This window comes from Salvelinus alpinus, chromosome 7, assembly GCF_045679555.1.
Source record: "Salvelinus alpinus chromosome 7, SLU_Salpinus.1, whole genome shotgun sequence".
In the NCBI taxonomy this organism is placed as follows: Eukaryota; Metazoa; Chordata; class Actinopteri; order Salmoniformes; family Salmonidae; genus Salvelinus; species Salvelinus alpinus.
Genome location: NC_092092.1, coordinates 24571561 through 24589195, shown reverse-complemented (window position 1 = coordinate 24589195; position 17635 = coordinate 24571561). Strand labels below are relative to the sequence as shown.

Genomic DNA, 17635 nt, shown 5'->3' with positions numbered 1-17635 from the left:
TTACTAGCATATTTACTCTAATTGCTAGACAGCTAGACGAGCACTTTTTGCATTTCATGTGGCGAGAAATACAGATCATTACTTTCTTGTGTGTTCTTTTGATGTGCAAAGATTCCACATTCTAAATGTTATACATTTTACATTTTCATACTCTGTCATTGACAATTCCATATTATTTTCATGTTTTCACATCGAAATTCAAAAGATGAACTTAGAAAGTGGTAAAATATATAATTTTTTATTTATTTCTTCATACAAAGAAATAGTATGAATGTTCAGTATTTAATTATCTAGAAACATCTGTTCCATTTTGCTCTTTCACTGTGTAAAATTAATTCATTTGATGTACATGATACCACAAAATACTTGATTTACATGTTCTTTTTCATTTTTATACATACACAATCTGCTAAACGTCTAAGTATTAACCATATTATATGCGGATGGGAATAAGACAAACATCACTAACATTTGTAGAGCTCTAAAAGGGTTGAACAAAACTCAACCAGAATGGATGCAGCAGCATGGACCATGACCATGAGTGCACATTTTTAAGATAATGTGCGTCCCAAATGGAACCCTATTCCTTATAAAAGTGCTATACTTTTGACCAGATCCCTAAAGGCCCTGGTCAAAAGTAGTGCAGTAAATAGGGAATAGAGTGCCATTTGGGACGTAACCCTTTTCTCTTAGTAACATGACCAAGATCAGAATTCCAGTGCATTAGGGGAGACCGAAGGCAAATGTAACAGGGGGTAACTGCCCCAGCCTCCCCTAATCCAGCCATTACAGGGAGAAAGATCAACATTATTCCAATTCAGAATGTGATAGCTTGTATTCACATGGTTTTCCTGCTCTATATAAAGACCATTTTAAATGCTTTCAACAACCATTGCACTATAAGGAGAGAAGGAGCGATTGAGGCGTTATCCATATAGGCATGATAATTGAAAATAAGTGTCAATTCCTTGGTGGAAAAAAGCCACTATATGTGAATAAGGGACAGTACAATGTTAGGACAAGCCCTACCATCCACCTACCATAGTATGCTACCATCCACTAGTTTGAGGTAAAAACCATGGGCCCTGGTCACAAGTAATACACTATGGGGAGTAGGGTACCATTTGAGAAGCAGAATCAGCCCTCTTATCCTCTAAAGAGCCTAGTATGACTTTGAAGTAGACACTACCTGCGAGGGTATGGGCCAGCATGTACATTGCTGAATGATAACGCCAGACTGTCTCTTGCATATCAAGAATTCAGACAGAAAGACAAACAATAACAAAGAAGCATTGAGAAAAACAAAGAACAAAAAAAAGAAAAGCTCAAAAGAAAAGATAGTGACTCAAGCTAACTTATTGTCTGAGCTCCACACTCTGAAAAAGTCTTTTTTTGGCAACAAGTAGGAGCGAATTGAGATCCAATATGAAACTATGGAAGAAACAATGTTAGGATGACGGGTTGAATAAGGCAAACTATATAGACCATAGACATACCATAATGAAGTCTTATCATGACAACAATGATGTTCTGTATCTTCGCCCGAGGCCGTTCCCGCAGAGAGTACTTCAGAAACTCTCCTCCTCCCTTTGATCTGTGTATGCGCCCCAAATGGCACCCTACTCCCTACATAGTCCACTACTTTAGACCAAGGCCCAAAAGGATTGTCATTTGACATCTGCTCAAAAGCAGTGCACCATATAGGGAATAGGGTGCCATTTGGGACGCACATCAAGATCTGATCTGAGGCCTGACGATCCTGTTTGAGGATGATGTGTTCCAGTGAAGCAGAGTGCTCTGTGGTTTTTCTATCATCTCTATCGTAATGCTCTGTATCAGACAGATGTATAGGCCACTGCTAGCTCCTACCTCAACTCAGGCCAAGCGCTTGCACTGTGTCCCAAATGGCACCCTATTTCCTGTATATTGCACCCTATTTCCTGTATATTGCACCCTATTTCCTGTATATTGCACCCTATTTCCTGTATATTGCGTTACTTTTTAGCAAGGGTCACTGGGCCCTGGTCAAAAGCAGTGCACTATATAGGGAATGAGTGTGCCAAATGGGATGCATTCAAGGACTATACTACAGTCCTCCCCTGACCCAGAGTGTCCTCCCCTCTCTGTCTCTTCGACAAATCAAACGTCTCTCAGAGCTAATTTAATTGGGACTTTGTATGACCTTTGGCTCTGAGCCAACAGTGTCTTGTAATGAGAGCAAGAGTATAGTGGAGAGGAGACCTGAATCGATGGGCCTCAGTAACGTTATTCCATTAGCATCATGTCAACATGGAGCCCTATCAAAGTGATGCTGTCAGAAATAGGATTTAGGCCTTTGGTGGATTCATTAGAACAGGCTGTAGGAGCCCTACAAGAGGGAGGCCAGACGTACCCTTTAACCATGTCTGACACAATGAGGAGCAATTAGGCCAATTGATCCACCTGTTATTGAATGAAAGGGACATCAAATCAGCTGGTTAGGCCAATGACAGGGCTGGAGATCAGCTGGTTTGACCAATGGTACGGTAGGATAATGGGATGTGGATGGGGGTAACTCACAATATGAAGCACAACATTTTGAATGGATGGAACAGAAACTCATAGGAGTAACTAGACAAGTAACAATGTGTGGGGGAACGTTAATTATGGCTATTGAACGTGAAAGTGATTATGAATGTTTAAATCAGAATGCACATGAATGGGTTTTTCATCACTGTTCTGTGAACACTATACCTGTAAAACAGTGCCTTTATCAATATCCTTATATTCTTATTTCAGTTACTAATTGTTACTTATCTGCATTTTAACTCTGCTGAGTTGACATGAGGGACCATTTTAACTCTGCTGAGTTGACATGAGGGACCACTTTAACTCTGCTGAGTTGACATGAGGGACCACTTTAACTCTGCTGAGTTGACATGAGGGACCGCTTTAACTCTGCTGAGTTGACATGAGGGACCATTTTAACTCTGCTGAGTTGACATGAGGGACCATTTTAACTCTGCTGAGTTGACATGAGGGACCATTTTAACTCTGCTGAGTTGACATGAGGGACCATTTTAACTCTGCTGAGTTGACATGAGGGACCATTTTAACTCTGCTGAGTTGACATGAGGGACCATTTTAACTCTGCTGAGTTGACATGAGGGACCATTTTAACTCTGCTGAGTTGACATGAGGGACCATTTTAACTCTGCTGAGTTGACATGAGGGACCATTTTAACTCTGCTGAGTTGACATGAGGGACCATTTTAACTCTGCTGAGTTGACATGAGGGACCATTAAGGGAAGAATAAAGAAACAAAATAAAATGTGGAATGTAAAAAAAAAAAAAACTAGGAAATAAATGTGGGCCAGATGCTATGTATGTACAATATGGTTAGGCAGCTTAGTGAATTAATTGCTTAGAAATAAAAATAAATTATTATAAAATAGATTTCTGTACATTTTACATATATATAGCAATATCTCCCATGTCTTTTTTTTGCCATTCATTGAATTACAGAGAGAAAAAAACCAATGCTTCTTCCCAAATTGACATCCATCAATCCCAACCAAAGTTATGTCCTGTCATCTGGTAGAACTTCATGTTGAAAGGCCTGTAGAAGTCCCGTAGCCTCTGCACCACCTCTGGGTGGATGTTGGGGTGGGTCCGCCCTTTGGTTTTGCCCAGGCAGTGGGGCTTGCTGCTGCCCTCAGCCTTCTTGAGGCAGGGGAAGCCCTTGGTCTGGTTGAAGTAGAAGTGTTTGTCAGTGATGATCCTCTTGAGCCCCAGGAAGTCCTGCACCCGGCCCAGCTCTCCGGCCGGGTCGCTGATCAGACGCTCCCCGCTCACAAACAGGATCTGACCCATGGGGAAGTACTGCAGCCAGTTGTCCAGGTGCTTGGCATAGATGCCGATCTGGATGGCGCTCCAGGACGTGTCGATGAGCCCCGTAGTCCTGTTTTTGAAGGTCAGGCTCTCAAAGGTGGGAATATCGGGGTTCTTAGACAGCGTCTGCGTGTAGTCAGAGATGGCCCTGGTGACGGGGTCCCGCACCACCACGATAAGCTTGGTGTCCCGGGACATGGCGGAGATCCGGGCCGGGGCCTCTCTGGTCACAAAGTAGCTGGGGGTCTTCTCCATGGTGATCTGGCCCTCCAGGGTCTTGGGCATCAGCTCCCTAAGGAGAAAAGAGGACAGTGTTAGAAGAAAATCTATCACTCATGACTCTTAGAACTAGGAACTATTACATTTTTAAAGCAGACAGAAATAAACTTTGCTTGAGAGAGAGAGGGGGGGGGCTAGGAGAGAGAGAGAAAGAGAGAGAGGGGGGTAGGGAGAGAGAGGGGGGTAGGAGAGAGAAAGAAAAAGAGAGAGTGGGAGGGAGAGAGGGAGGTAGGAGAGAGAGAGAGAGAAAGAGAGAGGGGAGGGAGAGAGGGGGGGGTGGTTAGGAGGAGAATCTTGCATAATGTAATATATCTTGCATAATGTAATCAACCAGATGGAGAGCATTGTGTTCTACAATCAATGAGTCAGTCAGTCAGTTAGTGTAGGCCGCTTGGCCTTATTACAGGGCTCCCAACCTATTACTATAGGCAGCCTTCCAACATAAACACCACTCACTAAAAACATACACACAAGCTAGAGGCCCTCACATCGCTTGTAGTCATACACCTATATTCCTCAGTAAATATCCACCTACAAGAAAATTCTGTGTAGTGTAGAATTTACAATCAAATTCTATGAAGAACCATTTTTTCTATTAAACCTGGGCTATTTCACAATCTGATCAACAACACACAGAGAAGTGCACTGTCTCATCCCTCCTGTCTGTCTGTCTGGCTCTGCCAACCACCCTAATGGTCCAGTGAGGCTGGGCTTAAATCTTAATCCACCCTGCCTCTTTACACCATTAACCGCTTAGGCAGCAAAGCACAGCCTAATTTGCCTTTCACTGATTTAGCTACAGCTCTCTGTGGCGTGCCCATGGCGGAGTGCTTCAACAATAAGCCCTCGAGCTGTCTGAAAGGAGACTCAACATGTTTCACTTTACCCAATGTTTCTAACAGGACCAGGGCCAGCCAGTACGGCTGTGGTAGCGGGAGTGAAACGTATAAGTTACATACAGAACCTATGATCAAGAGGCATTTGAATGAAAAGTGAACATGTTCTCCGCTGCCAAGATGGTTTCGGGTTTCAGAAATGGTGGACAATCATAGAGAGTGGATTATGGCGAGGCAATAAGAGGGGCTTTGACGGACACCGGGACACGGATCCCCTTTCCCTCCCTGGCGGAGAGCCCCTGGAGCCTCTGGCAGGAAACCCCGTACGTCTCTGATGTCTTCATGTGATTCTGGTTCTGATACTCGCTAGCTGGAGGTGAGGGGTGCTATTATAAACCGGAGATTACAGGAACTTACACTCATATGTGCTTAGGCACGCTCCTTAACACACACATGCACACACAGTCTTGATACATACTGTACAACCCTGCAGGACACATATGTATAAATACACGCTAGAATACTGATACTATCTTGCTTGAACTCCAGTGCAAGCAGTTAGTGAGAAAGCAAGGAGGAGGAAGATAGTAAGAGCGAGAGAGAAAGAGAAAGAGAAAGAGAAAGAGAAAGAGAAAGAGAGAGAGAGAGAGAGAGAGAGAGAGAGAGAGAGAGAGAGAGAGAGAGAGAGAGAGAGAGAGAGAGAGAGAGATAACCCAGGCAGGCAGGCTATCAGGGTGCACACAGAGATAAGGGTTCCCGTTAGCCTATTGTCCCCTATGTAGCAGGCTGTGTTGTTGTGCAGGGCCAGAGTTACACAGCCATTGTAAAAGACCCTGTCCCTGCACTGTGTAATCCCACCGTGAGTGTTTACACACCATGTCTGCTGTAAGAGGCATTGGGGCTGCCATATAGACCTAAGCTTACCATTCTTTGTCCTACAGTTCCTTCAGTTCTATGTCCTCCTCAGTTCTGCTCTAGAATCTAGTTCATGTAAAACTACTGCACCTCATGGTTAATTCATTGACATGTACTACTGGCTGGCTCTCCTTTAATGCACTAGTGGTCACGTTTTATAGTGGAAATTGTGAGTAAAAAATCACGTTCTGGGAGAGGGAGGGAGGGAGAGAGAGAAATACAGACAGAGAGAGAGTGAAATAGAGAGAGAAACAGAAAGAGTGAGTGAGAGAGAGAGAGAGAGAGAGAGAGAGAGAGAGAGAGAGAGAGAGAGAGAGAGAGAGAGAGAGAGAGAGAGAGAGAGAGAGAGAGAGAGAGAGAGAGAGAGAGAGATTAAATGAAGGAGAGAAAGCCCAGGGTGATGTGAGGTAACTAATGAAATGGTTCATGGACATTTCTTGACAGATATGTATGTGTAGTATCAACAGAGTCTTTCAAGAGCCAGCCAGTGATCTAATTAGGATCATATCAGCTTGATTGCTGACACAGAAGAGGAGAAGGGAGCAGGGGAAAGAGAACCAAGGCTGTTTCCAAAAGCTCATTAACTGCCTATTGAAATCAAAACAGGGGGATGCACTGAATCTCTCTGCGAGAGCATGACAGATCTCTCCTTAAGCAAAACCATTATTAGATAGAGAAGAAAGGAGTGTAAGCCAAACAGACTGATTATACACACACACACGGAAGCACACACGCATACACACAGAGGCACGCATGCATGAAGAAAGCAGTGCAAGCAAACACATGCACACACACACATGCACAAACATTTGCACACAAACACACGCATGCATGCTAACACACGCAGGCATGCATGTGCGCGTACGTGACTGTGTGTGTATGCACGTGTGCTTGCGTGTGTTTGCTCGCGTTTGTGTGTGCTTGTGTGTGTGCAATCTTGTGTGTGTGTGTGTGCCTGTGTGTGTGTGTTTGGATTGCACTCCTTTCTTTGCTCACACACATACTACTGTTTCTTCAAGAGCGTTGATCCCACTTAAAGTGTTTATACAGGCTTCTCGAATGTCTTCAAGGAATATAAACCAAACATGTCAGCCTTAAAATACAAAGCATTAGTCACTAATTCTCTCTAGAAATAATGGTGATACTGCAGGCAACCTTTTTGTATTATGTAGTGCTAACATGCTGCATAAAGTGCCTAGAAGCAAACCAACACAGAACCAGCACACAGCTCTCGTTCTAATCCGATTTCTAAGTGACAATGGGGCCTGGCGATAGGGAGGGATAGGGAGGGAGATCGAGGTAGAATGTGCATGCTGATAGATTATGGTGATCCTAGCTCAGGGAATCCCTCTTGTGAATCAAGTGTAGGGGGTTGGGATGGAGGGAGGGAGAGGGTAAAAGGAGGGTAGAGCTGGACAGAGAGAGGGAGCGGGGAAGACGAGACCCTCTAAACAGACCTGCCAAATCCACCACAAGAGAAGAAGAGAAGGCCTTCAATAAAAACCTCCCCCTCTGACTTTACCCACTTCTCTCTGAGAAGAGTGCCAAAGAAGCAGAAAAGGGGGGAGTAGAATAAAAGAGAAGAGGAGGAGGGGGCTCAGTTCAGTGGGAAGAGTAGGTCTTGGGAGGAACAATGCCTATTATGCTCTGTTTTGATTTATGAGGTAGTGCTTTTAAAGGTTCTGTCAGCAAACAGGCAATTCTGTGACAACGAGACCCTCTTTTTCCCTGCTTTCCTTTCAAATCGAGTGCATTGTCCTTTGGCGGCGGGGTGAACGAGGCAGTGGCCGGGCCATCGGGGCGGGGGTAAGGACTGGGGTAAGGGTGGAGGGGTGAGGTGGGGGGCTGGGTGCCTATTGAGGACTGATTGGAAGCACTTCTCGATCACTCTCAGCTTTGAGTGAGAGGAGCTTTTGGAGAGCTCTAGAGTGGAACGTGTGCCTAGAGATTGTCCCCTGGAACACTCAGCTGCCCCCCTAAAGACTCCAGAGGTTCCACAAGCTCTAGGGGCCTTCCACTGCCTCCGCTTCTCTCTGCTCAATGACACATGGGACAAATGTCTTCACTCTAAGCAACCAACATCCATCTACGTTGTTGGTTCCTTACAATACATAACGACTTAAAGATGCACTCCAGGATCTTAAGCACAACCCATTCGTAACATACAGTACGAATTTGATTCGTCACATACCATACAAATAACAATAAACATATCATACGAAATGAATGACGTAGTACCCAATTTGATGACATAGTACACAAAAAACAGGGACCACTTTTGGCTCGTGAGCACCACTTTCAAAACTACTGGCTGAAATATGCAAAAGTTTGAGAGTACATTACAATATTCCAAAAATATTAGATATCTTAAAATTGCATGACAGACATTTACCATTAGGGTGAACTGCCCTTGCTCTTCACATCGGAACACACAACAAAACGGCAGGTTTGTATGGGTTTTCTTTTCTAGAACTGAGGATGTTTAAAAGCAGGACTTTACTAAGTGTTTCAGCTGTTGGTTCTACTTCTTTCTCTCTTTCTTTCTCTCTCCCCCTCTCTTTTTCTCCCCCCTCTCTATCTCTCCCCTCTCTCTCTCCCCCTCTCTCTCTCCCCCTCTCTTTTTCTCCCCTCTCTCTATCTCTCCCCTTTCTCTCTCCCCCTCTCTTTTTCTCCCCTCTCTCTATCGCTCCCCTTTCTCTCTCTCTCTCTCCTCTGTCGAAGGGTTTTCTTTCCAAGTTGAAAGGGACGCCAAAAACAGCGATAAGACACAAAGCAGAAGCCCTCTTTGCATGCCAACTTCAAACGGGGGACTGGAGTGGCCCTGTGGCCTGCGTTTAACGGCCCACATCCCATCATAGATACAGTAAATACACACACACACACACACACACACACACACACACACACACACACACACACACACACACACACACACACAGATAAACGCAGACAAGACAGGGGTTATTTCTGTCTCTCTATCTTCTGTCACATTTGATTGGACGATAAGAGGCTGCCTCTGTTTCCATTGAACGAGTGCATCTGTAACAGCCGTAACAAAATGACCACCGGTTTGTTCAAAGACAGAAGAGAGAAAAGTTGCCTTGTTATGGTGTTTCCTATTTGGTGTCTATATGATACAGGTGGCATTGGTTGTATGTCACTGCATGTAAAGTCTTTGTTACTCAAGGTGTCTATCCCTTGTAGGATCATTTGTGTGAAGGCAAATCAAGAGAGATAGTTCTCGTCCACTAGGGACAGGAGAGACTGATGCACACCTTAAGTTGTTGATTAGACCTACTCCCCATAGAGATAACACCAACACAAGACACACACAAACAGCTTAGGCTCTAAGTAGCTGTAGAGCTGTTCAAATTAACCCGAAGTCAAAACAAATCAAGCTAATCGCCCAATCATTTCCAGACTTTGAGTACTAAAGCTAGGGGATAGCTAAAACCAAAGACAGTCTCCTCTCCATGTGATTCACCTCAAGATGGCTCACCAACGCTGAGTCACCTGTCCAGGCTGTATCACATCCGGCCGTGATTGGGAGTCCCATAAGGTGGTACACAATTGGCCCAGTGTCGTCCGGGTTTGGTCGGGGTAGGCCGTCATTGTAAATAAGAATTTGTTCTTAACTGACTTGCCTAGTTAAGTAAAATAAAATAAAATACATTTAAAAAAATAATTATATATACGTATATAATCAAATAATTATAATTATTCTCAGAATTCTACTGTTGTAGCTTGTCAGGTGAAAAACTTCTGCCCATTTAGAGCACTGAGTCGTCCCACTTGGTAATACTTCTTCGTAATGCTTTCTGAACTTATTAAAGACTTCCTGGATAGCCACTACAAACACTTACCTCCTCTCAAAATACTCTATAGGCTATTGATCAGGAGCAGTCCCCAAACCCCTCAGAGACCAGCCTGGAGATCTGAGAGAAGCTAAGTGACACTTCACAGGAGGAGACAGGGAGAGATGGAGGAAATGAAGGAAAGAAGCACTGAAAGACTCTCTTTCGTTTCTTCCAACCTCTCACCCAAGGTCTTCAGATGAACAGGAGTAGAGAGATGTGGCTACAAAGTCGTCGGCGAAAAAAACAAAGACTCTTCTGCGGTGTAAGATAGACATCTTGAGGCCCACTTGTTCCTTGACTGGCCACAAAGTTTGGAGGTTTAACCCCTGTTCTAGACAACTGGCTGACTAGCAATTAAGTCTGGGCTCAAAGTGGTCAATTGAGTACTCTATTGGAGCCCCTCTCTCTGTTCTGAATGCATGCGAGATACTCCTTCTGCATAGTTAGACTGGTTGTTTTCATAAACACCATTTATCAAAGCATGGATGATGAAGGATCCATTCAGCAACGGAAAGTGTCTTTGATTCCACAGGTTTTTTAAAGTATAATTTGAACAAATTCAACAGCTTGTGAATCTCTGACTGGTAAATAAGCACATAATGAAGCCTCTATAGGGTTCTGAAAGTAATGTACTACAGTCTGTTTGTAATTGTCCAGCAGGAGAAGCTAGTCTATGAAATGGGATTGAAATATAAACACACCCACACTGTGGATGCCACAGACTGAGCAGACAGGCGGGCATGCACAGCACTCCTGGCCCACTACATACAGTGGGGAGAACAAGTATTTGATACACTGACAATTTTGCAGGTTTTCCTACTTACAAAGCATGTAGAGGTCTGTAATTTTTATCATAGGTACACTTCAACTGTGAGAGAAGGAATCTAAAACAAAAATCCAGAAAATCACATTGTATGATTTTTAATTAATTAATTTGCATTTTATTGCATGACATAAGTATTTGATACATCAGAAAAGCAGAACTGAATATTTGGTACAGAAACCTTAGTTTGCAATTACAGAGATCATACGTTTCCTGTAGTTCTTGACCAGGTTTGCACACACTGCAGCAGGGATTTTGGCCCACTCCTCCATACAGACCTTCTCCAGATCCTTCAGGTTTCGGGGCTGTCGCTGGGCAATACGGACTTTCGGCTCCCTCCAAAGATTTTCTATTGGGTTCAGGTCTGGAGACTGGCTAGGCCACTCCAGGACCTTGAGATGCTTCTTACGGAGCCACTCCTTAGTTGCCCTGGCTGTGTGTTTCGGGTCGTTGTCATGCTGGAAGACCCAGCCACGACCCATCTTCAATGCTCTTACTGAGGGAAGGAGGTTGTTGGTCAAGATCTCGCGATACATGGCCCCATCCATCCTCCCTTCAATACGGTGCAGTCGTCCTGTCCCCTTTGCAGAAAAGCATCCCCAAAGAATGATGTTTCCACCTCCATGCTTCACGGTTGGGATGGTGTTCTTGGGGTTGTACTCATCCTTCTATTCCTCCAAACACGGCGAGTGGAGTTTAGAGCAAAAAGCTCTATTTTTGTCTCATCAGACCACATGACCTTCTCCCATTCCTCCTCTGGATCATCCAGATGGTCATTGGCAAACTTCAGACGGGCCTGGACATGCGCTGGCTTGAGCAGGGGGACCTTGCGTGCGCTGCAGGATTTTAATCCATGACGGCGTAGTGTGTTACTAATGGTTTTCTTTGAGACTGTGGTCCCAGCTCTCTTCAGGTCATTGACCAGGTCCTGCCGTGTAGTTCTGGGCTGATCCCTCACATTCCTCATGATCATTGATGCCCCACGAGGTGAGATCTTGCATGGAGCCCCAGACCGAGGGTGATTGACCGTCATCTTGAACTTCTTCCATTTTCTAATAATTGTGCCAACAGTTGTTGCCTTCTCACCAAGCTGCTTGGCTATTGTCCTGTAGCCCATCCCAGCCTTGTACAGGTCTACAATTTATCCCTGATGTCCTTACACAGCTCTCTGGTCTTGGCCATTGTGGAGAGGTTGGAGTCTGTTTGATTGAGTGTGTGGACAGGTGTCTTTTATACAGGTAACGAGTTCAAACAGGTGCAGTTAATACAGGTAATGAGTGGAGAACAGGTGGGCTTCTTAAAGAAAAACTAACAGGTCTGTGAGAGCCGGAATTCTTACTGGTTGGTAGGTGATCAAATACTTATGTCATGCAATAAAATGCAAATTAATTACTTAAAAATCATACAATGTGATTTTCTGGATTTTTGTTTTAGATTCCGTCTCTCACAGTTGAAGTGTACCTATGATAAAAATGACAGACCTCTACATGCTTTGTAAGTAGGAAAACCTGCAAAATCGGCAGTGTATCAAATACTTGTTCTCCCCACTGTACATATTCCCAAAGCAGTGTTGAGACACACACACAGAAGCCAGACGTTATGAAATATACCCCACTGAGCCCAGAGTATTTAACCGCAGAGCAAGGCTTTGGCTATAAATTCAAAATAGGCACTAGATCCATACTGAGAGAGTGAGAGGAGAGTAGAGTAGGGGAGAGAGGTGGATGGTAGGTTCTGGTATGTGGCCACTTAGAGTTTCCTGACAGCTCATTTCCTGTATGAAAAGATCCAGGGATCTCCTCTTAACCTAAGGGCAAGGAGTGAATGTGCATGTGTGCATTCTCTTGATTGTGTGCGTGTGTGTGTGTGTGTTGTCTCTATTTGGGACTTTGTTAGTAAATAACTCATGCTGACTGTGTGATGAATTCTATTTGATACTAAAGGACCATTAAGCTTAGAGAAGAAGCCCCTCTTCAGATTGTCAGGGTGCTTTCCATCCAGGCCTGGAGTTACACATTAATAGACCTCACTGAATAAATGGTGCCACTGGATCCCTGGAAGATGTCGGGTTGGATACACACATACACACACACATACACTGTTGGAGGGTGGAAGCCCCTGGAAGAGACCGTCTGAGCTGTCTACTGAAGAGGGAGATGAATAATGTAGATAGGCGAATCGTCCCAGACACACTGACCTGGCTGGCTGAGCCCAGCCTCTCTCAACCCTCTATCGTCTTTCAGGAGTCAGACTCTCAGAGCATCCTCTTTAAATAATATCATTTGGGCTTCAACGTTAACAAACAGTTAACCTAAATGGCCCCATACATCACTGAACTCACTGGGAGAAATATGTCAACAAAGTTGCAATCTTATAAAAAATGTTTTACTGCTAGTGTCTGTGTGAGTTTGGCCCGGGCCCTGCGGTTTGGTTTGGTCCAACTCCATGGTTTTAGTTTAGGCTAAGGACCAGCTTGGTTCTTGGAGGGAACATCGGACACCAGCAGAGAAGAGTAAATAAACAGAAACTAAACGACCCATACAGAGTTAGGGATTGTATGTCAGGCAAAGTGTCAAAAAGACACGCCAACACTGTGCTACTGTAACCGCCAGCTTCAGATACTTGTGTGCGTTCCAAATGGCACCCTATTCCCTTTATAATGCACCTCTTTTGATCATGGACTGCTCAGAAGCAGTGCACTATAAAGGGAATAGGGTGCCATTTGGAATCTCTGTTTTTGAACTGAAAACACTTAAATGAGGTTAGAGTGCTCCAGAAACCTCTCTCACAACCACAGTGGTTCCTTTGTGATGGGTTACCATCCCCGCAGCATGACACACACAAATCACTCAATTCTATAACTCACCATTTGCTACACGGTCTGTTTTGGGTTTATTTGTTGCTATTCAGTACCTCTGAAAGGACAAATAACAGTGAGAATGTGACATATTTCTGCTCGGAGGGCCCGCATCGAGGTACATGCCTGTGGCCATGCAGGCTGAGCAGAATTACTGAGTGTTAATAACAAGACCATGGTGCAAGGAGAGGCAGCTCTCCATGTGGTATAAATAAAACAGTTAAGATGGTGGGGGAACAGGGTGGCGGGGGGTGGGGGGGTGGGGAGTAGAAAGTGCTAACTTCACTTCCTCCTCTCATGCTTTACACATTCTGCCCACCGAGGTTATGTACCAAATGGCATTCTATTCCCTATGTAGGGCACTTCTTTTGACCAGGGCCCATAGGGCTCTAGTCAAATAGGGAATTGGGAATATTATAGACCCTGGTCAAAAGTAGTGAACTACATAGGGAATAGGATGCCACTTGGGATGCAACCCTAGTCCCTACCCTGAGCTGCTGCCATTTTCAGTAGTACTTTCCACTAACGAGGGAGGAATGAAGACTAGCTATGCCAAAAGGGCCATTGTATTTCACAATTCCTTTTAGAATGACAACGCGACACCTCAACACTTGGATTGACGAGATACAACATAAGGTATACACTTCGGGAGTGAGCCATGCCAACAAGTAAATCTACTCTGGGCACACAGGGTTCTACTGCAGGTACACACACACAAACACTAGCTGTAATCGAGTGCTGGGTCTGTATTATATATTTATTTAGTTGAACTTTTATTTATGTAGGCAAATCAGTTTAAGAACAAATTCTAATTTACAATGACGGGTTACCCCGGAAGACGCTGGGCCAATTGTGCGCCGCCCTAATGGACTCCCAATCATGGCCAGATGTGATACAGCCTGGATTCGAACCAGGGACTGTAGTGATGTCTCTTGCACTGAGATGCAGTGCCTTAGACCGCTGCGGCCACTCAGGAGACCAACCCCGAGTTTGCTTAGTGCTGGTAATCGTCTGTGATCAGTGTGTTATGTTGTGTTTGCTGTGGGTGTTTGTTAAAGGTGTTAGCAGACCGCTGGTGACCCCTGAGGCAGCCACAAACTCCAGCATCGCCATCACACCAGTCACTTTGTAGACTCAGTCCTCATCAGTATCATGGTGTCGTTCAGATACAGTTCATTCAGATGTGTGTTTGCGTGCCGCACCAGAAGCAGTAGTCACACACATTTTGATTTAAAGGTATTTGACATGCTCCAAAGAACATATAACTCTCTGATCTAGATACAGATATGACTCACTGATCTAGATACAGATATGACTCTCTGATCTAGATACAGATATGACTCACTGATCTAGATACAGATATGACTCACTGATCTAGATACAGATATGACTCACTGATCTAGATACAGATATGACTCACTGATCTAGATACAGATATGACTCTCTGATCTAGATACAGATATGACTCTCTGATCTAGATACAGATATGACTCTCTGATCTAGATACAGATATGACTCTCTGATCTAGATACAGCTAGGATGAACAAAAGATGAAACGGACTATAGAAGAACATACATGTCACCACCATCATCCCCTAGAGACACACACACACACATATACAGTACACATATGAACAGTTCCAGTCAAAGGTTTGGACACACCTACTGATTCAAGGGTTCTACCCTGTAGAATAATAGTGAAGACATCAAAACTATGAAATAACACATATTGAATCATGTAGTAACCAAAAAGGTGTTGAACAAATCAAAATCTATTTTAGATTTTTGATTCCTCAAAGTAGCCACCCTTTGCCTTGATGACAGCTTTGCCCACTCTTGGCATTCTCTCAACCAGCTTCACCCGGAATGCTTTTCCAACAGTCTTAAAGGAGTTACCATATATGTTGAGCACTTGTTGGCTGCTTTTCCTTCACTCTGTGGTCCAACTCATCCCAAACCATCTCAATTGGGTTGAGGTCAGGTGATTGTGGAGGCCAGGTCAACTGATGCAGCACTTCATCACTCTTTTTCTTGGTCAAATAGCCCTTACACAGCCTGGAGATGTATTTTGGGTCATTGTCCTGTTGAAAAACAAATGATAGTCCAACTATGCACAAACCAGATGGGGTGACGTATCGCTGCAGAATGCTGTGGTAGCCATTCTGGTTGTGTGCCTTGAATTCTAAATAAATCACTGACCGTGTCACCAGCAAAGCATCCCCACACCATCACACCCCCTCCTCCATGCTTCACGGTGGGAACCACACATGCAGAGATCATCTGTTCACTCACTCTGTGTCTCACAAAGACACTGTGGCTGGAACCAACATTTTCAGATTTGAACTCATCAGACCAAAGGACAGATTTCCACCGGTCTAATGAACATTGCTCGTGTTTCTTGGCCCAAGCAAGTCTCTTCTTATTATTGGTGTCCTTTAGTTGTGGTTTCTTTGCAGGAATTCGACCATGGCCTAATTCATGCAGTATTCTCTGAACAGTTGATGGTGAGATGTGTCTGTTACTTGAACTCTGTGAAACAATTATTGGTCCGCAATTTCTGCGGCTGGTAACTCTAATGAACTTATCCTCTGCAGGCAGAAGTGACTATGGGTCTTCCAATCCTGTGGGGGTCTTCATGAGAGACAGTTTCATCATAGCGCTTGATGGCTTTTGTGACTGCACTTGAAGAAATTTTCCGCATTGACTGACCTTCATGTCTTAAAGTAATGATGGATTGTCGTTTCTCTTTGCTTATTTGAGCTGTTCTTGCCATAATATGGACTTGGTCTTTTACCAAATAAGTCTATCTTATGTATACCACCTCTACCTTGTCACAACAAAACTGATTGGCTCAAACGCATCAAGAAGGAAAGAAATTCCACAAATTAACTTTTAACAAGGCACCCCTGTTAATTGAAATGCATTCCAGGTGACTACCTCATGAAGCTGGTTGAGAAAATGCCAAGAGTGTGCAAAGCTGTCATCAAGGCAAAGGGTGGCTACTTTGAAGAATTTCAGATATAAAATATATTTTTATTTAACACTTTTTTGGTTACAACATGATTCCATGTGTGTTATTTCATAGTTTTAATGTCTTCACTATTATTGTACAATGTAGAAAATTGTAAAAAAATAAAGAAAAACCCTTGAATGAGAAGGTGTGTCCAAACTTTTGACTGCTACTATATAAAGTGCTCAGGCAGTTATGGATGACAGGCAATTCAAACAAGATGCAAAGTAGCTTTGTATATATATGTGTATATATATATATATACAAAGCTACTTTGCATCTTGTTTGAATTGCCTGTCATCCGTAACTGCCTGAGCACTTTTTGAAGGCAGGTGAGCTACAAAGAGGGGATTTCCTCCCCGTCAGTCAGTGTACAAGGATCTATACTCGTGTTTATGTTTGTGTGTGTGTGTGTGTGTGTGTGTGTGTGTGTGTGTGTGTGTGTGTGTGTGTGTGTGTGTGTGTGTGTGTGTGTGTGTGTGTGTGTGTGTGTGTGTGTGTGTGTGTGTGTGTGTGTGTGTGTGTGTGTGTGTGTGTGTGTTTGTTTGTGTGTGTACCATTACATGTCTCTCCTCCATTATTCCCAGACAGTACAGCTGTGGTGTAGGTTAATGGTTTACAAAATCCTTAAGGCAAGCCGTCTTTCTGGCTAACGTATAATTAGCCAAATTGTGCAATAGTTCCAGTAGTGAAATTAAACTGTTCATTTGTGAGGAGAAGAATGACAGCAGTGTTGTTGTGCTCCTGCATCCTCAGGCAATTCTAAAGCTCCGTCTTGGATGATAGCCTAGATATTGTCTGCTTTGATATCTCAGTGCATCTCGAAGACAAGATAATTGCTGAAAGTACAGTGAGCGAGCCGGGACCCACGTTGTTAACCCTTTCTACTGCTGCTAGTTCAAGTTACCACCCAGCGTTGATGTCCAAGGTGGAGTGCAATTTCAAGGTTTCATTATTTCATTTGGATGTCGGAGAAACGTCGGGAGCAAGATGACAAATGTTTTCTCTTTTGGCCCTCCGCTGTCTCTAGCGAGGGCCTCATGGTTTGCAACAAAACTCTATCCACTCGCTCTCCATGCCAGAAAGACAAGTCGTTTGAGAGAAAAAAAGAGAAAGAAGCAGATTTTAAAAAGACATTTGAGAAATGGGCCCTGCCAGGGAAATATGTCAGCCTTAGCCAGAACACT

General features: G+C 44.0%; 1 protein-coding gene across 1 annotated transcript in view; it reads right to left on the bottom strand.

The window, feature by feature from the left end:
- Positions 1 to 222: 222 nt before the first annotated feature.
- Positions 223 to 17635, bottom strand: part of hs3st3b1b (heparan sulfate (glucosamine) 3-O-sulfotransferase 3B1b) — a 30902-nt gene continuing 13489 nt past the window's right edge. The window contains exon 2 of the mRNA XM_071409543.1: positions 223 to 4163. Within this exon, the coding sequence (XP_071265644.1) occupies positions 3545 to 4163 (619 nt within the window). The 3' untranslated portion in view covers positions 223 to 3544. The remainder of the gene's footprint in view (positions 4164 to 17635) is intronic.